At 42.9% G+C, this 26,307-nt stretch overlaps 1 protein-coding gene across 1 annotated transcript in view; it reads right to left on the bottom strand.

Annotated features, from left to right (window-relative positions):
- Nucleotides 1–26,307, bottom strand: part of SHOC1 (shortage in chiasmata 1) — a 420,839-nt gene that overhangs the window by 17,394 nt on the left and 377,138 nt on the right. Inside the window, exons 21-24 of the mRNA XM_088460117.1 lie at nt 20,436–20,547; nt 16,788–16,909; nt 4,799–4,892; nt 2,703–2,834 (exon numbers count right to left, since the gene is read on the bottom strand). Of these exons, the coding sequence (XP_088316243.1) occupies nt 2,703–2,834; nt 4,799–4,892; nt 16,788–16,909; nt 20,436–20,547 (460 nt within the window). The remainder of the gene's footprint in view (nt 1–2,702; nt 2,835–4,798; nt 4,893–16,787; nt 16,910–20,435; nt 20,548–26,307) is intronic.

The raw sequence follows: 26,307 nt of genomic DNA, 5'->3' as shown, positions 1-26,307 counted from the left end.
TAAAATATCTCCAAAAATATCTAATGCTGGCTGGCTAAGCTTTGGTTCAGAATCTGTGCTGCCACAGAAACCTAATTCCTTCCTGGAAACAATTTGAAAAGCAAATAAAAAAAATCTGGGAAAGAATAAAAATGTATTATTACATTTGTGAAAAAGACTAAAGTTAAAAATTATACAGTGGAATATAATTGTCAAGATTACTAATGAAAATCTGATATGTATAATTGTTTAGAAAAAATTTCCACATCCTAAAATTACAATATTACTAGCCTTAAAATAGTGATTCTGCATTCTGACTGACTCTCATATCCTTTATACTATAAAAGTTTGGTTGAAGGTATTTTGATGTGTCCAGATTTCTACGTCATTATGTCACACTACCCTATATACATAGGATCTGATACAGAGTGAGAAATACACGTAAATCATGTAAAGTTGCTTTGATAATGATCAGAAAATCTGGCACTGAGGGGTCCATTTTAATTGTGTTTGGAGAATATACAAACTCCACACAGTTATTGCCGTAGTGGGAATCAAACCCACGACCTCAGTGCTGTGAGGCAATACAACGTCTGTGCTGCCAGATCAAGCAGAACTGGTGCAATAAGGGCATTGCGGACCTGAGCGATTGGCTGTAGCTGATTGCGCTGCGTGAGGTGCTGAGGTAAAAGAAGATATATCAGAGATCCACCTCTACTGCCAAATGCAGCTGGAGGGTGTCACCATAGCCTTGGAGTTCCTCATAGGTAGGCCTGTTCCAAGTAAGTCTGACCCAAAACTATATGACACTGATCCGCATCTGCCACATAATGCTATCAAGAAATGGCGTTATGTTTGCCTGAAAATAGGAGAGAAGCTTTGCGTCAAGAGCTAGACAGACGAGTAAATATACAGTAAACTAAAAATCGCTTTCTCCAGCTAAAATGCTGAAAAAAAGCCTTATTTTAGTTTGCTAAATAAACCCCAAAGGCCACTTAAGCCTGGAGAGGTGGGAGGGTTAGGAAAGGGGCGATCTAACATAGACCAAGTAACCTACTGTAGAGTGTGTCTGTGCAATGAAGAACACAAGCAGGCTGGGACACAGCCGCATATATGTCTGGGAACCCGCATTATGTGCTGGTGGCTGGGAGCAGATGCAAATACACGTAGATGATGCTGACAGTCACCAGCACTAGCAATCAGCTTGTAATTGGCTGATATTGAGTGCTCAGTGCTTTCTCTGTACACAAGATGAAGCATTGTATCTGAAGTATGCATCATTTTTTAGAGTTTTATTGAAACTAATAGCTAATGTGTATTTACTCAAGTAAAATAAATGTTTACCCCCTGTGCCTAATTTCCACAAGCAGTTCCAGATTTTAAATACTGTACATGCCAGGAAATGTTTGACTCTCTCTAAGGGGCGGGATGTACTTCTGTAAATATTTTCTGATAATACCGTACAGAAAATATAGTTTAATTTCTTTAAAAAATAAGTGATATGCTATATGCAGTACCAGTAACATCTCGTGGAGACACATCACGCAAGGCTCCAGTGGGACCATATGATTAAGTGAATATTCATCTAAATGTAGCCATTTTTTACAGTTCCTTTATTATCCCTATACTTAATGCACTTGTCACTATTTACTCTTTTTCCAAGCCTTAAAATTAATACTTAGTGAAATTTAAAATGCTCTAATATTACCAGGTTTAGAAGACATGACATACGGTAATGGGGTTTATAGTGCACCAAGGCCTACCAAAACAGCACTACATGACATGCAATGTGCGTAGATGCATCTGGCAGCAGGAAATTGTACTTAGATTATTTAGAATGCTTCCAAACTACAGCACCTGTACAGTCCTGGTATTCCTCCCCACCATGTGCCACCTATTATAAAGTCTTTCTTAACTCACAACCAGTGCCAGTTCATTGTAAGAAGTCCCTAGTAGAGACACTCCATGCTCAGGGGTGCCGAGAGGAGGGGGGGAGAGAGGGGGCTACTTACATAGGCCCGGGCTAGTTGGAGGGCCCAGTCTGCTGCTGCCGCTGTATAGCAGCACAGTGGCACATCGGGCAGTGAGAGAGAGAAGACTACTGCTGCTCAGCGGGCAGTGAGAGAAAGGAGACTGCAGTGAGAGGAAGGAGACTTCTGCTGCTCGGCGGGTAGTGAGAAAGAGGAGACTGCTGCTGCTGAGCAACCTCCCTGGACGCTCCCACCTCGGACCATTTAAATGTACATACATACATTAAGAAAAAGTAAAGTATTCATACAAAAAAATAAGTCTCCTGAATCTCAGAGGGCTCTCCCAGATGACCAAAAAAGTAGGCAAGTCTTTCAGAGGCCACCCACCACTGCCGTCACCGCCTACTCCCGAGTGTAATGAGCGGTCCTAGATAGTTTAATGATTCATTTCATATCGGCAGCTATAGTTTAACATTTCTTCAGTGGCCTAAGGTGGGAGAAAGGATGTCCAATGGACTATAAACCATACTTGCCTGGGGAAAGTACAACAGGGTGTTGCAATGCGATTTGCGCCATTATGGCCCAGTCTTCACATCACACCACAAGGTTACATAACTCACAGCAAAACGCAACTGAGCTTATAAGGGGCATATGGGTGAAGAAATTGCAGCCTTCTTGGGGGGCGTTAACCCCATTGTACCCTGTAGAAGACATCTACCCTGCCATAAATAAGAAACATTAATTCACACCAACCTTTGATATGAGGACAGAGAGCCATGACTTGTCCAACCACTTGTAGGGATCACTAATGCAAGACATAAGCATGTGGTCCACAATCTGATGAATCAATGATCCAGTCTCATCCACTCCTGGAGAAATTAAAACCTGAACACAAACATAACAATTCTGAAATCATATTCCACTGAGCATAAAATGTGAACACAAGTAGTATATACAGACTAAATTACTCCACTTCTGTCTATACTGTACCCACTTGACACTATAATTATCCCAGAGATATCCTGGTCAAAAGAATTAATGTGACTGGTATTTATATAATCAGGAATAATTTATTTCCCTGTGAGAAAAAATTGGCTTCACTGTGGGTATTGTTTTCTCTTTTTCTTGATCACTTCCACAATTGCAAAAAGGTTCAGCTTCATAGACAAGTGACCTTTTCAAGATACTTTTTAAGTATGACATAAAGGATCATTTACAAACCACAAAAGTGGAATATAGCAGCACAAATGTTTTCTGATGCCACATTTATATTATCCTGGATTTACAGGTATGCACATGGATTTGAGTACCAAGATGATGTCATCTGCAGTGGTGGAAAAGTTTCCACCTTCTGCTGGTAACAGTTGATTTTGAGTTTTCTTTGCATAGTACGGATTAGGCTCCTGAGCGCGTACATACAAACTGTTAAGATTTAATTTATAATCCAGAATGAAATACTATATTCACATAAAAACTAACTTTACCCCATTCCTTTGTCCCAACTAATAGAACTGTGGGAGTTCCATGTCAGGGATTCCTGAAGTTCAGAAGCCCAGCCAGTGCAAAATTGGTTTCCTCACTCAGCGTTAACAATTGCTAGCAATTCTAACGAAAACGTAGTGTCAGTTACTAACTCCAATGCTCAGAGGACACAGCTGTGGTCCTGGGTGAACTTCACCTTCACTTGGTTGTGATCATCAGAACAGGAAGCATAGCAGTGCTGGTGGAGCTAAGTTCTACAGTCAGCAATGGTTCCTGGCATGAGATGTTTTGTTACTAGAAGGAAGGGGGTGGGGGTGGTGGTGGGGGGGTTAACTGAAAATATTTTTTTTGTGGATTTATCCTTAACTATAAAAAGAGATTCTAACAAAATATACAATAATAACACTATGGGGTCAATCCAATTAGGTGCGAATTGCGAGGTGCGAGTTGCGATTTTCACTTCAAATTCATTTTGCAATCCAATTAGCAACAAACACTGACTCAGTCAGACTGAATTCCCAACTTTCCACTCGCACTTCCCTGAAGGTGAGAGATGGAAAGGAAAATCTTTATTTTAAGGTTAAAATGTCGGGTCCCTGTGCTGAACCCCTCGGACACTCCCCAAAATGACTAGATAGGCATTTTGAAGTTTTAAATTAGCTTAATTATTTCAAAAATTACATGTAATTTTTTGGGGGTCAAAAAAAAGTCCTCAAACTACCCCAAAATCAACTTTTTCGTTAGTTTAGGCACCCCAAAGTTAATTACAATATTATTTTTAGTTGAAAGATAATTGTTTTTATAAAAAAATTTTTTACATTTTTCAATGTGCCCTCAAAGTGCCCTCAAAATCACCCTTTTTCCTACTTTATTTTGCATTTTTCGTTTAATTAGTTTGGGATTAAACGAAAAAGAGTTTGTTTTTTATCATTTTCTTGCATTTAAAAAAAAAAGCACAGAACAGCCATTTCACACAATTTCAAAACCTACAGTAACTTCCTAATGGCCACAAACAGCCGTCTATACGGTCCTGCTAACGAAATTATCCATTTTAGGGGGTCCAGGATGGTCTCCCCACATTTTCATGCATTTCTCGCAAATCTCATTTGCAGTTATTTCGCACCCCTCCACTGCGAGTAGTGCGAATAGGCATGTTTAATTGGATTGGAGAATTCTCGGGAGCGCGCTTTGCGGCGAAGTGTGCGAGTTTAAAGAAACAAACTCGCTACTTGCAATTCGCACCTAATTGGATCGAGCCCAATGTGTTAATTTAATAGAATAATGCAATCTACAAATATTTTTTAGATGGCTGCATGTCAATATGAATACATCTTCATTTCAATTGTAAATAGTAATTAGATATATACTTTTATTTCCAAGTCTTCTGATTTTGAAGTCAGTTGAATTATAGCTGCATAAATTAAAGTAACATTATGCAGTATATCACCTGAAAGATTGTACCTGAAATAATAAACAATGCAAAGTATTAGGATGCAACAGAGTGACATTGATAGACTGTACTGGATAATCCTGAAAATAATCACGTGACAGATCTTGCAGTTGATATAGCTTCTGTCCAATATATGAAAAAATTACATGCTACTAATTAAGCCAAAGTTAGATAAAAAACCTGTTTCACTTTTCAGATGTATACACAATGCTATTTTGTCTCTAATTCAGAGCAAAAACTTCCATATTAAGGCCTTTTGCAATTGATGTAGAAAGTGATTTGTAGAAAACATACATCTAAAAGGAAAGGCTACATAAGGGGTGTACTGTCTCTCACTTTTACAGCACTCAGGGTTTTATCAGAGGGCAACTTAAGACATGAGGGGTCCCGTGTGCAGTCTCTTAGCGGGCCCTCTCCCCTATCACAAGTGGCACAGCCGAGCAGACTCTCTGCCCATGCCATGTTCCGAAGATTTTTTCTACTGCACATGGGCAAATCTCTGATAAAATAGCTGCTGTATGCACTCCCCCACTCCCCAGCTGCGTGCATGGCTGCTGCCTCCCCGACATAGTGAGGCTAATGATATTTGTCGGGGGTTCGACGCCTATCTTTAGTCCCATGTCTGGATGTAAGTGTCGGGATATCGGTGTGCGCTATCCCGCCCGCCGGTATTCTGACTGCATCCCATGTGCAGGGCTGCTGCTCCCCCATCACTCTGACGGTGTGCATGGCTATTGCTCCCCCCCATGTGTGTTTGGCTGCTGCTCCCCCCCTGACTGTTTGCATGGCTGCTGCTTCCCCCTGACTGTTTGCATGGCTACTGCTCCCCCCCCTCTCCATCCCACTGTGTGCATTGTTGCTGGTAGCAACCTCCCACACCGCCCATCAGCTCACTTCTGGGTTCTTTTTTTCACATTCAGTTTTTAACACTTTTGATTGCAGGGTAGGCAAGCGCCGCTTTACCTGCAGACTGCGGCTATCGGGAGTTGGGATAGACGGAGGAAAGAGTACATCACCCTTGACCCAGCTGACTACCTCTTAAGGCCCCCTGGAAATGCCTGGGTGGAGCTGCGCGGTGCAGTTCCGCCTTGTTCAGCCAGTCTCTCACTCTTTCAGAAGGGGGCAGGATTATTGAGTTAACGCCCTGGGCCCCCCGGGCAACTGCCCATTAAGCCCATATGAAGAGACGGTCCTGGTCAAAAATGGCATTACCAATAAAGTGTTTTGATACAGCTGTTACGGGTCATTTGGCTACTCCATGTAAACCCCTAAGAACCCAGGCTAACAAGGTCTTTCGCCACTAACAGCCACCCACTGTTCCCTTAGAACTAGAAGTGTTCACTGGTACTTAAGTGGCCGCCTGGTCTTAAAACTCGGAGTAGTAGTGGTTTACATGGATTACTTCTGGGAACCAGAGAAAAGCATAGGATACTAAATACAAGTAAAAAGTCAGTGGAGCGGTCTGGAAGCCGCGGGTGCGGCTATGTTGCCGGTAGTGCAACTTGGAGAATTAAGTGACTTGAGATTCAGTGGTGTTGCTTTGTGAGCTGAAGGTGCGGCTTTGAGCGCTGATGGTGTGGCTTTGAGCGCCGAAGGTGCAGCTTTGAGCGCCGATGGTGCGGCTCAGAGCTGGTAGTAGAATTTAGAATATTGATGGAGCGGCTTGAGAGCCGGTGATGCGGCTTTGAGAGCCGATGGTGCAGCTTTGAGAGCTGATGATGCAGCTTTGAGAGCCAATGCTGCAGCTTTAAGCGCTGATGGTGCGGCTTTGAGCCGATGGTGTGGCTTTGAGCCGATGGTGCGGCTCAGAGCCAGTAGTAGAATTTGGAGACTTGATGAGTGACTTGAGAGCCGATACTGTGGCTTAGAGAGCCGTTTGCAGCTTTGAGGCTGATGGAGCGGCTTGAGAGCCGGTGGAATGGCTAGGGAGCCGGTTGCAGCTTGGAAGCTGACGGAGCAGCTTGAGAGCCGGTGATGCAGGTAGGGAACCGGTTGCAGCTTGGAAGCTGATGGACCGAATTGAGAGCCGGAGAAACAGCATTCACAACAAGCTAGATAACAATAACGCTGACCATGCAGCAGAGCCGAGAGATCCACAAGGAATGCTATAGTCGGCAAAAGACCATCGTGAACAAATAGGAAAAGGATCCAATTATGCTGTGTTGTGGTTCACACGTGACATCCTGCGGCATCCGGATCGCCTAGCAACCGACGGAACGACTCCAGACGAAATACAGCAAGGTGAAGGTACATTGCTGGAGGGAAACAAGTTGTGACTGTGACTTGTAACAACAGCCTGATATCTGGGGAGTGAGAATGTATAGCATCTGAAAGTGAGGGAGTAGCAATTGTGGCTTACAGACATTTGTCATGCATATACTGCCTATGATGATGTCTTCATTTTAATTGTGTGATGGACTGTTTGTTACTTGAAATGATTCCAATCTTTTCTCGAAACCGGAAAATTGGCTGAGACAGGATCGGTTTAAAATTAGATCGAGGCGATGCCATTTTGCGAATGGCAATGAGACGCCATTTTGCGACTGGCCGCCCAGCGCCATTTTAGTGAAACTCGCCATTATAAGTACATATGACGATGCTATTATATAGTGTCGTGCGATTCCCATGCTATAGAAAGAAGTTAAAGGTCCTCACCATACAACTACAGACAGTCATTAAAACACATAAAATTAAATGATTATCCCTGCAAAACACGTACCATGGTGTACTCCACAAAACACATAGTCGCACAACGCTAACTAGCGTCTTTTCCCTATTTCCCAATACTTACACACTGCACACTTAATATCCAAGGTTTATGCAGTAATTATTAATGTTGTTGTCACGACCAGGGTTTCGCGGCGTGGAGGTTTGCGGTCCTTACCGGTTAGGGCGCTGTGGTGCGGTCCTTCTGTCGGGGGAGCTGGCATGTGGAGACTGGCATTGGCTGTATGCAGAGGTCTCCCAGCATTGGACCATCCTGGCAAGGGTAAGTCTAGTGGCATCTCTGTGTCACAGGTGTCTGGGCGCCGCCATGTTGTCTTTGGCCATGTGACATAGCAGGCCAATCGTCTGTAGGTCACCTGCTCTCTCTGGCCTATCACGTTCTGCTACTGGGTACTTAAGGGTGTTTGGAGCTCCCTGTAGTTGCCAGTGCAACGTGTTCACAGCATAGCTGTGAGAGAGAGTTCTCAGCGCTTCTGTGCCCAGACTGGTGTTCCGGTGCTAGCCCTAGCTCCTTGTCGGTCTCTGGCTCCCTGCATAGCCTGCACCGCTCTGCCTAGCCTTGCTCACTGCTGAGATCAGTCCTGTTTCTTCCATCACTCACTCCTGCCTGCACCACTCTCCTCAGTTCACGCATCACAGCATTTCCGGATCTCCATTTCAGCCAGCATCACTGCATTACTGGATATCACCTTCAGCCACTATTCAGAAACCAGGATTTTCACTTCACTCCAACAGTTCATCTGGATTCATCTCTGCCACTGATCTCGACATTTGCAACTCCCATTCCCTGCAGCTCCCTTCAGCCACATATATCAGTTTATTTATTACTGGACTTTAGTTTATCTTTATTCATGTCTGCAAACAGCCACATTAAAACAACCCACCTTTGAGTTGAAACCTGTGTCTGCTCCTGTTTCCACTCCAGGTCCACAACAAATACAAACTCTGACAGTTGTATAATAAAGATTATTTGATATCTAAGGTTTAGTACATAGTAAGCAGACCATGTTTGGTGTTGTACTGATCCACTGTGTCTCCACAGATTTCCGGTATCATCGATGAGAAGATAAGCAACATGCATCTGGTAACTATGGACTATATAGAGTTAAAACATTAAAATGTACTCTGTAATGTTAGCAGCTTAGATTAGCATGCAGCGGGAAAAAGGACACAAAGGGTTGTTAGAGGCTGTTTGTGTCCATTCAAATTGACCTATGAACAGAAGCACCTTTAAGAAGAACCAATGGAATCATGCCAAACTTGTCTATTGTATTGCCTATCCCCGGTAAGAGTATATACAGTCAGGTCCATAAATATTGGGCCATTGACAGAATTTTCATATTTTGGCCTCTATTCACCACCACAATGGCTTTGAAATGAAACAAACAAGATGTGATTTAACTGCAGACTTTCAGATTTAATTTGAGGGTAATTACATCCAAATCAGGTGAACGGTGTAGGAATTACAACGGTTTCTATATGTGCCTCCCACTTTTTAAGGGGCCAAAAGTAATGGGACAAACTAAACAATCCTAAATCTACCTTTCACTTTTTAATACTTTGCTGCATATCCTTTGCAGGCAATTACAGCCTGAAGTCTGGAACGCATAGACATCACCAGACGCTGGGTTTCATCCCTGGTGATGCTCTGCCAGGCCTCTACTGCAAATGTCTTCAGTTCCTGCTTGTTCTTGGGACATTTTCCCCTCAGTTTTGTCTTCATCAAGTGAAATGCATGCTCAATCGAATTCAGGTCAGGGGATTGACTTGGCCATTGCATAACATTCCACTTTTTAGCCTTAAAAAACTCTTTGGTTGCTTTTGCAGTATGCTTCGGGTCATTGTCCATCTGCACTGTGAAGCACCGTCCAATGAGTTCTGAAGCATTTGACTGAATATGAGCATATAATATTGCCCGAAACACTTCAGAATTCATTCTGATGCTTTTGTCAGCAGTCACATCATCAATAAATACAAGGGAACCAGTTCCATTGGCAGCCATACATGCCCACGCCACGACACTACCACCACCATGCTTCACTGATGAGTTGGTATGTTTTGGATCATGAGCAGTTCCTTTCCTTCTCTTCTCTTCTCTTCCCATCACTCTGGTACAAGTTGACCTTTGTCTCATCTGTCCATAGGATGTTGTTCCAGAACTGTAATGGCTTTTTAGGATGTTGTTTGGCAAACTCTAATCTGTTCTTCCTGTTTTTGTGGCTCACCAATGGTTTGCATCTTGTGGTGAACCCTCTATTTTCACTCTTGTGAAGTCTTCTCTTGATTGTTGACTTTGACACATATACATCTACCTCCTGGAGAATGTTCTTGATTTGGCCAACTGTTGTGAAGGGGTTTTTCTTCACCAGGGAAATAATTCTTTTGTCATCCACCACAGTTGTTTTCTGTGGTCTTCCGGGTCTTTTGGTGTTGCTGAGCTCTCTGGTGCGTTCTTTCTTTTTAAGAATGCTCCAAACAGTTGATTTGGCCACACCTAATGTTTTTGCTATCTCTCTGATGGGTTTGTTTTGATTTTTCAGCCTAATGATGGCTTGCTTCACTGATAGTGACAGCTCTTTGGATCTCATATTGAGAGTTGACAGCAATTGATTCCAAATGCAAATGTCACACCTAGAATCAACTCCAGACCTTTTACCTGCTTAATTGATAATGAAATAATGAGGGAATAGCCCACACCTGTCCATGAAATAGTTTTTGAGTTGATAGTCCCATTACTTTTGGCCCCTTAAAAAGTGGGAGGCACATATAGAAACTGTTGTAATTCCTACACCGTTCACCCGATTTGGATGCAATTACCCTCAAATTAAATCTGAAAGTCTGCAGTTAAAGCACATCTTGTTTGTTTCATTTCAAAACCATTGTGGTGGTGAATAGAGGCCAAAATAGGAAAATTCTGTCAATGTCCCAATATTTATGGACCTGAGTGTATGTGCGCTCCCTGACCCCAGTCGAGAGTCTTCTTGCTGTGCTGTTGACGGAGGTTTCTAATGCGGATGACGGTATCTGGACCCAGAGCACGTGCATATATAACAACTGTACCTTGGGTCTGTATGATTTATTTGTGCTAATTGTCTTTAGATCACAGCGTGTAACCATCTGTTTTTATATTGAATAATAACTTTTTGTGCTTTGGAACCACACTCAAAGTCTGAAAGCATTTATTTACTGTGCGACTCATTACGCTAAATAGCATCAATTTTAGAAGGTATAAACAGGATTGCATAGAGGTTTTAATTAGGTATCCATAGTTGGGGGCTCGCAGTATTAATCATGCTACCGGTCACTTGGTAACACTCGGTAGCAATCTCTCTGCAAAAGGGTGGAGGCGCCATAGCAGAAGAACACATTGTGTCTTCGAAATCTGCTACCACTTTTGTTACTGAGAGTCCGCTACCTGTTATTGTGGTTTTAGGAGCGCTGAATGAGAATCCAGGGACGAGGGAAGAAAAAGTTTGTTTTCTTTCATCGATAGTTTTTTTATGTTAAAAAGGGGAAGTCGCATTATTGTGTATGCGACCAGTCGCACTATAGCATAAAAGTCATACTACGTGTTGTGTAGTAGTAGCATTATTGTGTATGCGACTAGTCACACAATAGCGTATACGTATTTCCTGTATTGCTGCCACGTGTTTTAAACAAAGCCGTTGAGAGTGCACGGTGATATTGATAGATAGCATTTTTGTAAATACATTGATCAGTGTTGCCATAGTCTGGGAAAACGTGTATTTTTCTGTGCAGGAAAATGGTGTGTAACAGTGAGTATTTGTTGGTAGGGACAAGAGTTCCCTAGTTAAGGGTATCGTAGGACCCTTAAGGACTAGGCGCAAGGGTCGACCTAGTAGCTCGGTAGTAGATACCGTTCTAACTCTTAAGCAGGTGTAGTTGTTGTCTTTGTTGTAGGTTCGGCTCCCAGTGTGATTACAGTATTCAGTGATCAGTTAGGGTTATTTTAGCATTGTAATTGAACCGCACAGTTTTGGCTAAATTGTGATTGTGAACTGGGTAGAGGGTGGACAAAATCACTGAAAAGGGTAGGTGTTATTGGAATACCTACATGCTAGCAGTTGAAAGGTAGTCAAAAAGGGATTAGGTGCGTGGAAGCAGCCTGGTTATTCTTCCATAGGTGTGTGGGCGCATCCTGTTAATATCGTCTGCAGGTAAGTGAAAGTATCTTGACTGTTTTTCACCAGTTTAAATCTCTGTTGAAAAGCTTAGGGTTCTCCCAGATGTGGGCAAAGCAAACAGTAGAGATGTTAGATGATGTGCTGCTGTTGGAAGCGCCGCTTGGGTTGGCATGCCATATTATGCATACTAAGTACGGTGCTTATGCAATTAAGTACTGTGATGTATGGTTTAAAATGATGATGAAGAGTGTTAGACCATTTCCCAGAATTGGTAGCTTTGATAAGGAGGTATTGAACAATGTCCAAGATAGCATCTGTATGGTGCGCTCTCGAATGAAAAAAGTAAAATATAACGAGTGTTTAAAACTATGGCAGCATGAGGGGGATGCGTGACTTAAAGGTGTGCACGCGACGCAAACTAGCATTGCGAGCACATTACCGGATTGTACACACGCAGCACTAAACTGCGGAAGGTAAGCCAGTGGCTCCCTAGGCATATTACCCAAGCCTGGCTGAGGCAGCGCACGGTCTGACTCATCTGGGAAAGCAAGGTATGTGTAAATTGGTGAGAGCATACTGGTGTGCACCAGGTTTTTCTTCTCAAGTGGAAAAGAGAGCAATGTCCTGTCTGACCTGCTTGAGGAAAAACATTGGGAAAACGATCCCTACCGAAACATCCCACATTCCTCCGACTGACGGACCTTTCCCGGTAATACAAATTGATTTCATCCAATTGCCACCCTGCAGGAATCTCAAGTATGTATTAGTGTGCACTGATGTGTTTTCCAATTGGGTTGAGGCATACCCAGCTGCCACTAATACTGACGCGTTTACTGCCAAGAAAATTGTTCAGGAATTTGTGTGCAGATACGGTATCCCTAAAATTATTGAGAGTGATAGGGGTACTCATTTCACATGTGATGATTTTCAAAATATGTGTAAACTGATGTGTATTAATAGTCGACTTCATACCCCCTACCGACCGCAAGCCAGTGCCAAGGTGGAGAGGATGAACAGTACTATTAAAAATAAATTAAGTAAGATCATGGCAGAGACTGGACTAGGATGGCCAGAAACATTACCATTGGTCTTACATAGCATAAGGACCACTCCTAGACCCCTTCTGAATCTGTCCCCCTTTGAAATACTGTTTGGTAGACAACCTCATTTGATTATACGTCCGCAGGAAGATTTGAAAGGTAACAACGAGGTAACTGTAAGGTATCTTATAACAATGAGTAAACAGTTAAAACAGCAACAGCAGAAACTGAAATTGTTGTCCCATGATATGCCTGAAGCAAACTTTCATGATGTTGAACCTGGTAGAATTTGTTATGATCAGAAATTTCTTGCATTCAGGTTGTTTGACTGATCGCTGGGAAGGTCCGTATCAGGTGTTGTTGATGAGTACCACATCTTTGAAGGTGGCCGAGAGAGATACCTGGGTCCATTCCACTCACTGCAAGAAGGTCAACCAACCGGTGGAGAAACAAGGCTGAGACGAGGCTGATAACGTGGACCTGTGGATCATGAGCTTGTTCCAGGAGGGTTAAAAGGTTGCAGTGAGATATCTGAGCTAAAGAAATTTGCAGGTCCTTGCTGCGGCAATGGACTGGTCTGCTGTGTTCGTTTTTATATTCTCTTCCAGAATTTCCATCATCCTGATTTGTTTGAGGATTTCTGGTTTCTGTGACGGGGGACCGATAGAGGAGATGGGAGCTGATGGCAGTATTGATGGAGTGGAGTCGAAAGGAGGAGTGCTATGCCAATCAGGGGAGTGTTTGACCAATCTTAGTACAGTAATTGTTAAGAGATCTGCTATTTTGGATACTCAGAGACAGTGTGAAGGTCTATTGTCTGAGGATTATTGTATGTGTGAGTTCTGTGGGTCCGTAATTGATGAGAGATGCATCCAACGGTGTCAACCCAAGTATAATCAGTATTGGGTGGGTATCCTTTTCGAGAATTATCACACCATGGTGGGCAAAATTTTTAACCAAAACGACTGTTGGGTGTGCTCTCATGTACCCCAAGGACAGCATAATGTAGTTAATTAGTGCAAAGCCCATTAAATATCTCTGATATTTTAGAATTGCAAAAAGGGAAGACACTGGATGGAAAATTTCTTAATACCAAACCACCCCATTTTAAACTCCACCAGTACCAGGTAGATAAAACACTTTTATGTTTAAACATCACCAACTCCAATGACTCAGGAAGTTGGGACGTGACGGGGAATAATCAGACGATGACCTTCTCACAAACAGCTGATCGTGAGCCTATGAATTATGAACTGTTACACAAACTTAGATCAGGAGGAAGACCCTTCCGGTATAATTATACACTGAATAACACCAAAGAAATGGTTGGCAAAATACCAGAACGGTACTGTGCTAAGGTTATCCAACCAGAAACATGTATTTGCCATTTGGGAAGAGCCTGAGATAGGATCATTTGTGAGGGAAATGTGTTTGATGATCATGATGCATACTATTCCTTATGTTCTCCCCGATGATGTATATTTTATATGTGGAAGTAAAGCGTATAAGTGGCTCTCTCCGAGTCCCGAAGGTTTGTGTTACCTGGGAAGAGTAGTCCCAGAGGTTATGACCCTCACACATGGTGAAATGCTTGGTATTCATAAAAACACACAATCACCATATCTTCACACACAGTATGAACACAGAGGCAAAAGAAATATGATACCTGGTGATGTGCATAAAGCCACACAGTTAATTAGTGAGACAACTGGCTTTCAAGTTTTGGTAGCACTGGATCCCACCGGGATCGCTCAGGGTACTCTAAATTTTAGATATATCCAAGATCTTGCTAAATTAATAGATAATATCACCGAGATGTATGATGACACATTCAGGTATACAGGTAGGGAGTTGCAAGCGTACAAGAAAGAACTGGTGCAACACAGACTAGTGTTAAATTATTTAACAGCTGTCACTGGAGGGTATTGCACTTACAATTCAAATGATACCAGCGACCCCATGGAGGTGATAAACCGGAAGATGGATGAAATTCTGCAGTTAAAATGGGAATTTCGAAAGAACCATAATGCTTCAGTGGCTGAAGTAGAGGAGAAGGTAGAGGAATGGGTTTCATGGTTGAACCCAGTGAAATGGTTCTCAAGTCTAGGAGAGTGGGTCCAGGAAATGATTGCGAGCATAGGTAAACTCCTGATCCTCATACTGGTTGTCATCATAATAATTGGCATATGTGTCAGGTGTGTTCCTACTGTGTTGAAATATGGAAAATGTAAAGATAAGGTAAACCGGAAGAATTAAATTGTGATGGTGGTCAGTAGTAACAATATGAATACTGAGGTAAATGTAGAACTGCATTACAACCCTGAATTAGAAGGTACCATTTTATAATGTATAAGATTTAGACATGCCTAAAATGTGTTATTAAAATGTTATGTTAAAACATCTTAAATAATGTAAGTCCCTATTCCCCCTCAAGACTTCCTTTATAGGATTGGTGCATCCCCACATCTTTCCCATGATCTTCCAAGATCCGCGGTGTGCGTATAAGGGTAATTTTATGTCCCCTCCTAGAGACACATTATTGATGGATTAAGAATCACCTTGTGCCATCCCATAGTATAACATTAAATATGTCATAATGTAAGCCTAAATTAATTTTAAATCAGAGTATGATAGCATTTTGTTTGCTATCAAAGGGTGGACTGTCGAAGCTGTATAATTGGCTGAGACAGGATCGGTTTAAAATTAGATCGAGGTGACGCCATTTTGCGAATGGCAATGAGACGCCATTTTGCGACTGGCCGCCCAGCACCATTTTAGTGAAACTCGCCATTATAAGTACATATGGCGATGCTATTATTTAGCGTCGTGTGATTCCCACACAATAGAAAGAAGTTAAAGGTCCTCACCATACAAATACAGACAGTCATTAAAACATATAAAATGATTATCCCTGCAAAACACGTACCATGGTGTACTCCACAAAACACATAGTCGTACAACGCTAACTAGCGTCTTTTCCCAATTCCCCAATACTTACACACTGGATACTTACATAAAAGGTTCCCTAGCATTAAAGTGTAATATCCAAGGTTTATGCAGTAATTATTAATGTTGTGTAATAAAGGTTATTTGATATCTAAAGTTTAGTACATGGTAAGCAGACCGTGTTTGGTGTTGTACTGATCCACTGTGTCTCCACAGATTTCTGGTATCATCGGTGAGAAGATCGCAACATGCATCTGCAAACTATGGACTATAGAGAGTTAAAACATTAAAATGTACTCTGTAATGTTAGCAGCTTAGATTAGCATGCAGCGGGAAATAGGACACAAAGGGCTGTTAGAGGCTGTTTCTGTCCATTCGAATTGACCTATGAACTATCCTGTAACAGAAGCACCTTTAAGAAGAACCAATGGAATCATGCCAAACTTGTCTATTGTATTACCTATCCCTGTAAGAGTATATATGGGCGCTCTCTGACTCCAGTCAAGAGTATTCTTGCTGTGCTGTTGACGGAGGTTTCTAATGCTGATGCTGGTATCTGGGCCCAGAGCGCGTGCGTATATAACAACTGTTCCTTGGGTCTGTATGATTTATTTGCGCTAATTGTCTTTAGATCACAGCGTGTAACCATCTGTTTTTATATTGAATAATAACTTTTTGTAATTTGGAACCACACTCAAAGTCTGAAAGCATTTATTTACTGTACGACTCAGTATGCTAAATAGTGACAATTTTAGAAGGTATAGACAGTATTGCATAGAGGTTTTAATTAGGTATCCATACTTTATATATTGAAATTAATTTTACAGAAAGGGAATAACACTGATTAATAATATTACCTAATGATATTACCTAAATAACCTTTATAAATTGTGACATGTCGTGAACTGAATGCATACCTTTTACATCCATTTTACAAAACTATACTATAACATTATATTACAAGGTGTTATCTATTGTTTTTTTCTCATTTATTATGAACAGTAAAGTCATTACTTTCATCCTCTTCCTCCTCAGTGGCAGTACTTACTCAGAGTGACTTCCCTGCTTAGCATATAAAAGGACCCAGCAGTAGCTGTACTGCAGAGACAAGGCCACAAGTTTAAGGATCAGGTTCTCTGTTGACTTATCATGCATCAATTCATCCAGTCTCTAATAACAAACGAAAAGGTTTAAAATTAGGATTACAGTAACACCTACATTTATTATATCATTAAATATATTATGTGCATAGAAAATTGCATTCCATAAGTGAAGTTAATTAAACAGGCCAAATATAGCATAAAACAACTGACAGTGAAATAAAGCACTCACTGTGAATTATTATTACTTTTTATTTACTACACAAGCAATTCTCAACCTGGGGTGCCCTGCAACAAACATCAAAATTGTAAATGCCCCAAAACAGAAATTTTAAAAGCATTTTTCTTCATCATTATGTGCATCATACACCTCAGCAGACTGAAGAACAGGGGTATTGTATCTCCAAAAAAGTTGTAGTTGGGCAGCACAACTGAATATAAATAGAGATGAGCGAATTTGTTTTAGTCGGTTATGTTCGTATCTCAAAAACGGGATCTTATTGGGCTATCCAGCTCTCATGTGTATTGGATAGCCAATAAGATAATTCTGAACTTGCACTAATTTGGTGAAAAGAGCAGAGTCAAAACCGAATCTCTAATTTAAATATTGTCCCTACATTTGATATTTTGGATAATTAATTTATTAAAGGAATAATTATGTACACAACAGACTCATTTCACTCTGTCCTATGCTCCCTCCTCTTTTATTTTTACTGAGAAATAAAGGTTGTGGTAATGATCAAGTTTCAAATAATGTAATGTAAAATAAAGAACATATTCTAAAAAATTCTACTGAATTTTGTAAAATATCAGCATAGTCAAGTGCAGGAAGGCTTTCAGTTGCCCAGAACCTCACCTGCAGATCACATCATGACAACAATAGATATAGTATATAATACAATTTTACTTGAGCTGTGGTCACACCATTTAATATAACAGATCTGCTGCGCTTGCTCAGGGGCAGCAGCACTTCCTTGCCAGTCTGGTGTATGTGTGGATCTGAGTGCAGCGCACTGGACCATATAGACCAGAGAGTAGCAGCCAGCAAGAAGAGACAGGTGTCTTACCATGAGGCGGGAGAATGAGTGCTTAAAAAGCACATTTCTATCTACTACTGGTTATATTAAGCATACATATTTAGTATGGCATGGTTAACCATTTCCTAAACATTTACGTGCTAAATATAGAAAAATGATTTTTTTTTTAGACTATCTCAACTACAGCCATTGCTGGTGCTACCATTAGGCATATTTAGGTGGCTGGGTGCCGACCACTGCAGCACACAGCTGAGTCCTGGCCTTGAATAATGATGACCAAGGTTGATTTAGAAACTCCCCCAGCACCGCACTCTCACTTGTTATTGCGATAGAGTCAGCAGCAGTGGTGGGCCACATCACCATCAGAATCCTCCCTCTCTTGTAATCCTCCCCTTTCCTCCAGGTGCCAGCCTTTCACTCACATAAGAAGCTCGGCCCCCAAAAGAGGAGCTGCTGCTGCTGAATGGAGCCTGGTAAGTATGTTATGACTTTTGTTGTGAAGAGAAGAGACTAATGGGTGGGTGAATGTGTGTGTGGACCTTCTGTAAGTGTGTGTGTGTTAATAAGCGCAGGCAGGCTTAGTGTGTGTGTGTTTGTGGTGGTAGTTTTATTGAGTGCTGACAGGATTAGTGTCTGTGTGTTGGGGTTTAATGTGTGCTGAGAGAGGGAAATTGTGAGTGGAGGGGTTAATGAGTGCTGGCACGCTGAGTGTGTATGTGGTGTTAATGAGTGCTGGCAGGGTGAGTGTATGTTTGGCTTTAATGAGTGCAGACAGGGTTAGTGTGTGTATATTAGGGGGTTGGTTTTATTGAGAGTGAGTGTGTGTGTATGTGTGTTTCTGGGGTGTAAGTATAGGTGTGTGGTGGTTATTGAGTCTTTGCAGGGTGAGTGTGTGTATGTAGAGTTAATGAGTGGTGGCAGGATGAATGTATGTGTGGTGGTTATTGAGTTTTTGCAGTGTGTGTGTGCAGAGTTAATGAGTGCTGGCAGGGTGAGTGTGTGTGTGAGTTAATGAGCAATGTGTGTGTGTTAATGGGTGCTGGCAGGATGAGTGTAAGTATAGGTGTGTGGTGGTTATTGAGTCTTTCCAGGGTGAGTATGGGTGTGTAGAGTTAATGAGTGGTGGGAGGATGAATGTAAGTATGTATGTGTGGTGGTTATTGAGTTTTTGCAGTGTGAGTGTGCTGACAGGGCAAAAATGTGTGTGTGAGGGGGATTGGGGGTTAGTAGATGCTGACATATATTGGGGAACAGATGTGTGGCATAAATATGTATTGAGGCAAAGATGTGTGGCATAATGTATTGGGTGCACAGCTGTAAAGCATAAAAAGAATTTGGGGCATGGGTGGCATATGTATTCGGGCATTGTGTGGCATAACTCATGGCTATATGGCATGCAATAAATTTGGTACATAGCTGTGTGGCATATGTATTAAGGGCACACATTAGTAGCATATTATGTATTGGGGGCACAAATGTGTGGCATATTATGTATTGGAGGCATTGATATGTAGCATGATTATAAATTGGGGACACAGCTGTGTGGCATATAATGAATTTGTGGCCCAGATTTATGGCAATGAATTGTGGCCAGGGTTATGAGGCACAGAATGATTTTGGGGCTCTGCTGTGTGGCATTGGAGCATTTCTATATAGTATATACTATATTATGAATTTGAAACATTCTAATGCATGGCATATCATGAATTGGAGGGAGCAGGGGTGGTGGATGAAATGTTGTCTAGGGAGTCCATAAGCCTTGCAGCGGTCGTACCTACACCCTATTCTTTAAACCATCTATAGTGTTAATTATATGTGTTAATACTGTATTCAATATATTATCCAGTGTATAAGGAGACCAATTGTACATATATTTAGGCTAAGTTTTTCTGCAGCTCCACAAGACTCATGGCCTTGAACCAGTGCTCCACGGAGCAGGGGACTTGGATTGTAGAGTCCACATCCAGAAAATAAACCCATTCAGCTCAGACGGCTTGGCCTGCTGCATCTAGTGGCTTACTGTGAAAGCTGGCCCTCTGTATGTCTGAGATAGTACATTTACTGCACTTTGTATGAGGCAGAATATAAAGCTTGTTAAGTGCTAATTTTGCCCTTTTTTGTGCTGGCCACACTTGCTCTAAAATCAAGCATTTGGAAACCCTTGCTTTATAAATCCATCATTTGCCCCTATTATGCTACCATTTGTAATGCTTAAGTGGGTCTGAAATCACCCCATATGCATAGGAAGTGTTGCTGGGCTTCAGCAGAGTTATGTTAGTTTCTGAACACTGCCTACTCCATTCAACACAAGTTAAACACATTAAAGTCAGTGGAGTGATCTTGAATGATCTCTTGAATGAAAATAAAAACGCTTGTTTACAACTGTATATCAAAAGCATTGCAGGAGCTAGGTCTGGCATAACAATGTCATAAGGACCTAAAGGTTGCCTACAATTATCTTGGCAAAACTGTTGTGAATGCTGAACACATATCTTAACATTCTTAGCTAAGACAAGATGAACAGATTTTCATATTATATGAATGAAATTGTACTAATACCTGCAGTATAATGGCAGTGGACAAATCTATAGTTATCAAGGCACAGGGACTAGACTTTCCAAAAAGCTGCAGAGAGGCATTACAGTCCCTCTCAATAAAGGTCATGTTATATCTGTAATAGAGCAAAACGCAAGTTATTCACCTTTACATACAATTGCATAATAAGGGAACACAATATTGTATTGCTATTATAGGGATGTGCACCGGCCACTTTTCGTGTTTTGTGTTTTGGTTTTGGATCTGGATCTTTCTTCGTGTTTTGGATCTGGATTGGTTTTGCCAAAACCACCCTTCCGTGTTTTGGGTTCTGGGTTTTGTGTTTTGGATCTGTATTTTTTTGAAAAAAAGCATAAAAACAGCTTAAATCACAGAATTTGTGGGTTTTTCTGCTCCTATGCAATTGTTAACCTCAATAATCTTCATTTCCACTCATTTCCAGTCTATTCTGAACACCTCACACCTCACAATATTGTTTTTATGGCCAAAAGATTGCACCAAGGTAGCTGGATGACTATGCTAAGCGACACGAGTGGGCGGCACAAACATGTGGCCCATCTAGGAGTGACACTGCAGTGGCAGACAGGATGGCAGTTTGAAAAACTAGGCCCCAAACAGTACATACTGCAAAGAAAAAAAAGAGGTGCAAGATGGAATTGTCCTTGGGCCCTCCCACCCACCCTTATGTTGTATAAATAGGACATGCACACTTTAACAAACCAATCATTTCAGCGCCAGGGTCTGCCACATGACTGTGACTGAAATGATTGGTTCGTTTGGGCCCCCACAAAACAAGCTGGCAATTAATGTGTCCCTGCACAAACTGGCTCTACGGAGGCAAGATGTCGTCCTCATCCTCCTCATCCACCGATTCCTTGGATAAAACAGGAAAAAGGGATTTAGGTGTCCCTGGACTGCTTACGGTCTTAGCCAAAGTTTCTGAACTTGACAGTAACTTTTTATGAACGCGCTGCAGGTGCCATATAAGGGAGGATGTTCCTAGATGGTTAACGTCCCTACCCCTACTTATTTCACCTTTACATATGGTACATATGGCAAGACAGTTGTTGTCAGGATTTGGATAGAAATATTGCCAGACCAAAGAGGTGGAATGTTTGGTCTTCTGCCCAGGCATGACCGTGATGGGCTTTTTCATCCCACGGACAACAACTGTCTCCCCCGGAGCCTGATTTAAACAAACCACATCACCATCAGAATCCTACTCGCCAACTTCCTCCTCAGTGCCAGCTACACCAGTATCCTCATCCTGTTGTACTTCAACAGTGACATCTTCAATTTGCATATCAGCAAGTGGACTATGGGTGCTCCTTTCAGCACTTGCAGGGGGCGTGCAAATGGTGGAAAGAGCCACCTCTTCCCGTCCAGTGCTGGGAAGGTCAGGCATCGCAACCACCACCACACTTGGACTCTCCTTGGGGATTTGTGATATCTTCTTAGAACGCACAGTTCTTCGCTGTGCTTTTGCCAGCTTAACGCGTTTGATTTTTTTAGCGGGAGGAGGGCTTCCATCGTCATGTGAAGCTGAACCACTAGTCATGAACATAGGGAAAGACCTTAGCCGTTCCTTGCCACTCCGTGTCGTAAATGGCATATTGGCAAGTTTACGTTTCTCTTCAGATGATTTAAATGTTTTTTTCAAGGTCATTTTCCTGAACTTTGTCATTTGGGATTGTATGTGCCCTCTAATATGACATTGGGCATCGGCCTTGGCAGACGACGTTGATGGCATGTTATCGTCTATGTCATGTCTAGTGGCAGCAGCTTCAGCACTAGGAGGAAGTGGTTCTTGATCTTTCCCTATTTTATTTTTATCGGAGAAAGTTTGGTCCTCCATTTATGTTATATTGATATATACGTGCGGCTAAGGCGCACACAAACACAGAAAATATTTTTTTATTTTTGCTGGAGAGTAGTGCACTTTGTGGGTTACACCACCCTTTAAGAAATGAGCAAGCCGGCTCTTTACTTATGGGACACAGGCGCACGCTTGGCGCTGCTCCTTTGTTGATGCACGTGCAGCCACAGTGCACACAATTTACAAACACAGAAAATATTTTTTAATTTGGTTTGGAGTGTACTTTGGGGGTTACAGCACCCTTTAACGGTCAAGCCAGCTGGCCCTTTACTTATGACACAGGCGCACGCTTGGCACTACTTTGTTGATGCACGTGCGGCTACTGCGCACACAATTCACAAACACAGAAAATATTTTTTTATTTTGTTTGGAGTGTACTTTGGGGGTTACAGCACCCTTTAACGGTCAAGCCAGCCGGCCCTTTACTTATGACACAGGCACACGCTTGGCACTACTTTGTTGATGCACGTGCGGCTACTGCGCACACAATTCATAAACACACAAAAAAAATTTTTTTATTTTGTTTGGAGTGCCCTTTGGGGGTTACAGCACCCTTTAACGGACAAGCCAGCTGGCCTTTTACTTATGGGACACAGGCGCACGCTTGGCGCTGCTCCTTCGTTGATGCACGTGCAGCCACAGTGCACTCAATTCACAAACACAGAAAATAATTTTTTATTTTGTTTGGAGTGCCCTTTGGGGGTTACAGCACCCTTTAGCGGTCAATCCAGCTGGCCCTTTATTTATGGGACACAGGCGCACATTTGGCACTACTTTGTTGATGCACGTGCGGCTACTGCGCACACAATTCACAAACACAGAAAAAATATTTTTTATTTTAGCACTTGGGGGGAGCACCCCTGATGGACAGAGCACCCCCTGGACAACACTACAGCACCCCTTTAGGACTGGGACACTGCACAGGACTTTGGAGTGGACACAGCCCCTATGGACAACTGACTGCACAACACAGTCCAGCCAGCCCCTATGGACTTTGAAGTAGTGGACACAGCCCCTATGGACAACAGCAGCACAGCGCAGCACAGCACAACACTACACTACAACACTACACTACACAGCCCAGCCAGCCCTAACTCCCACCCTCCCTCTTCACTGTCCACAGCCGAGTGAGAAAATGGCGCCGACGCGGGTACCTTATATAGGATCCAAAACCCGCGAGACCCGGAAGGCGGGATGATGACGTTTTGCCTTGATTTCAGATCCGAGTCAGGCGGGAAAAGTTGAGCCTGACTCGGATCGGCCTCGGATCGGGGGGGGGCTCGGGGGGGTTCGGATTTCAGAAATCTGAACCCGCTCACCCCTAATTGCTATATCTACCATCATATCTATATAATAACTCTCTAAGGTCTGTCCCGTCTCCAACACTCATGCGTAGTGAGAGCCATGATGTGTGCCCCAACGGCTCTCACTGCTAGGGAGACAGGACAAGCCTAGCAGGAGAGAAGGAATGCAACAACAGGAAAGCAGGAAGTATGTGGACAAGATGGAGCATAGGGGCAAAACAGCAGGTAAAGAGGGGGGGCGAGACAAAACAGCTGAAAGAGGTGGGCAGGACAGAGCGGGGATGGAGCATCAAATAGAGAGGTCAAGGATAGGGCGGAGGAGTGGGCAGGCACTCAGGGGACTCGGCATATGTTGTGTCCATTTACTGGTCTAACAATTTATTTACATAAAGGCCACATATGAAAATGATGATTGTAGCAATTGCTATCTTTAAGTTTGAGATTAAGGTCTACAATCAAAAATACTATTGCTTTGCCGCTGGCCGCTGTCCAGAAGTAGCCAATAACAGTCAGGCAGATTATTATTGGCTGCTGCACCCAGGGCCAGCGCCTCTGCTGCCGACTCCATTTGCAGGGCACTCACTGAGATTTTGTTTACCAGCGGACGCCCCGCAGCTCCTTCCCTGCAGTGGCAGCCAGAGGCTGGAGTTCATTCCGGCTCCCGCAGTGAGTGAAGGGAGAGACGTCATGGCTTCATGACGTCTCTCCCATATTGCTCAGCATGAGGAAGGAGCAGTCGGATAGCAGCGGGCGCAGAAGCGGGGCTTCAGGTTAAGTATAGTATTGTGTGCCTTTATGTGTAAGGGGCACTACTACTGGGGGGCACGGTATAAGGGGCACTACTACTGGGAGGCACTGTATAAGGGGCACTACTACTGGGGCACTGTATAAGGGGCACTACTACTGGGGGCACTGTATAAGGGGCACTACTACTGGGGGCACTGTATAAGGGGCACTACTACTGGGGGCATTAAGGCGCATATGGAATAGAATGGTATGTTCCCAGAGTGTGTTGACACACCCCTATTTTTCAGTGACCACGCCCCTCGTGGCATGTGGTCATGCTAACTTTTTTGGTGCACGCACATAGTCGGGGGGGGGGAGCTTTTTCATCTTGCCCTGGGAGCGAAAGACCCTAGTTACGCCACTGTGTAGGAGTTCTGAAAAAGTGTATTTTGCGGTAAACTCATATCTTTTTAGAACTCGCACCCTATTACACTCTGCCCCATATCCCATTTTCCAAAATTGCAAAAGTGTAAAACAGAAAATTTTCATGACCCACATTAGCTGCAATACACTCCTATGTAATGTTACAAGCAAGGAGTTATTGGGCCAAATGTAATAGGTGGTCTGTTTTGGTAAATTGCGAGTTTGGTGCTAAACTCGCAATTTTTCACAACTCTCCAATGTAATAGGGTGTCTGTTCACTAAAACTCGCCGTTCTCAAACTCGCATCCAGATGTTTTCACATTGTAAACAATCAACTCGCCCAATGTAATAGAGTGTCTGTTTCAGACTCGCAAAAAAAAGATTACCAAAAGTCCCCAAATAATAGACCTGCTTCAGGCTAGCGAGTACATCCTGAGCAGGTCAGATTAACACAGAAACATGCACATATCCATGAGATATGTACATGTTTCTGTGTGTACTTATGTAAAACGTTTTTAAATAAAAAAAAAAATGACGTGCACCCCCTCCCCAAAAGCATAACCAGCCCCGGGCTTTATAAACCCTGTTCTGGTTCTAAAAATACAGGGACCAAAATGCGTAGGGGACCCCTGTATATGAAGAACCACCACAGGGCTTTGTTGAGCTGGTCCTGGAAAATCAGGGGACAAAACGAGTAGGGTCCCCTGAAAATTCCAGAACCAGCACCGAACTCTTTCTAGCGGGGGGGTAATGCCACAGCCAGGGAAAACCTTTAATTGGTTTCCCTGGCCAAAGCATTATCCCTGACCACTAGTCAGTCCAGGCCGGGGATCCCTGGGGAGTTGGGTATCCCCACAATAAAGGGATACCTCTCTCCAGGGCACCCCAGGCCTAGACTGATAGCCCGGGGCTATCCCCAGCACCCTATGGCCATGGGTGCCGGGTTGATAGTGTTAGTGTAAAGTGTAAAAATGAAGTTTCCATATTGTCTTTAGTTGTAGAACCACAAGTACCAGCAAGCCTCCCCTGTATGCTGGTATTTGGAGAACCACAAATACCAGCATGCGGGGCATTACGGGCCTGCTGGCACTTGTAGTTCCACAACTAAAGAAATATGTAAATAAACAAACATACACAGTGAAAGTAAAATTTTAATTAAACATACATGCACACTCACACTCAGACATACTCACCTAGTATCCGAAGTAATCCATAGGGGTGTACCTGAAAAAAAAAATCCATACTCACCTCTCCTATGCGTTGATCACGTCCACTGGCAATCCAAGGGTTAAAATAAAAAAACGCAAAAAACCTGATCCATGCCGGACTGAGCAAAGGTATGTGTGTACACATACCTTTGCTCCGCGGAAATGACCGGGGCACACGTGTGCCCAGTCAGTGAAGGGGCCGCCAGCCAATCAGGGAGCATCTCCGTCGGAGCAGCTCCCTGATTAGCTGAATGCGGCCAGCCTATGACTCCCATAGACTTCTATGGTGAGAAATCCCCATTGAAGTCTATGGTGGGAACCGCTACATCGTAGCTGCA

Source organism: Taudactylus pleione, unplaced genomic scaffold (assembly GCF_031769625.1).
Source record: "Taudactylus pleione unplaced genomic scaffold, aTauple2 ptg000967l, whole genome shotgun sequence".
NCBI lineage: Eukaryota > Metazoa > Chordata > Amphibia > Anura > Myobatrachidae > Taudactylus > Taudactylus pleione.
Note: the sequence above shows the minus strand (reverse complement) of the source record. Positions and strands in the feature narration are given on the sequence as shown.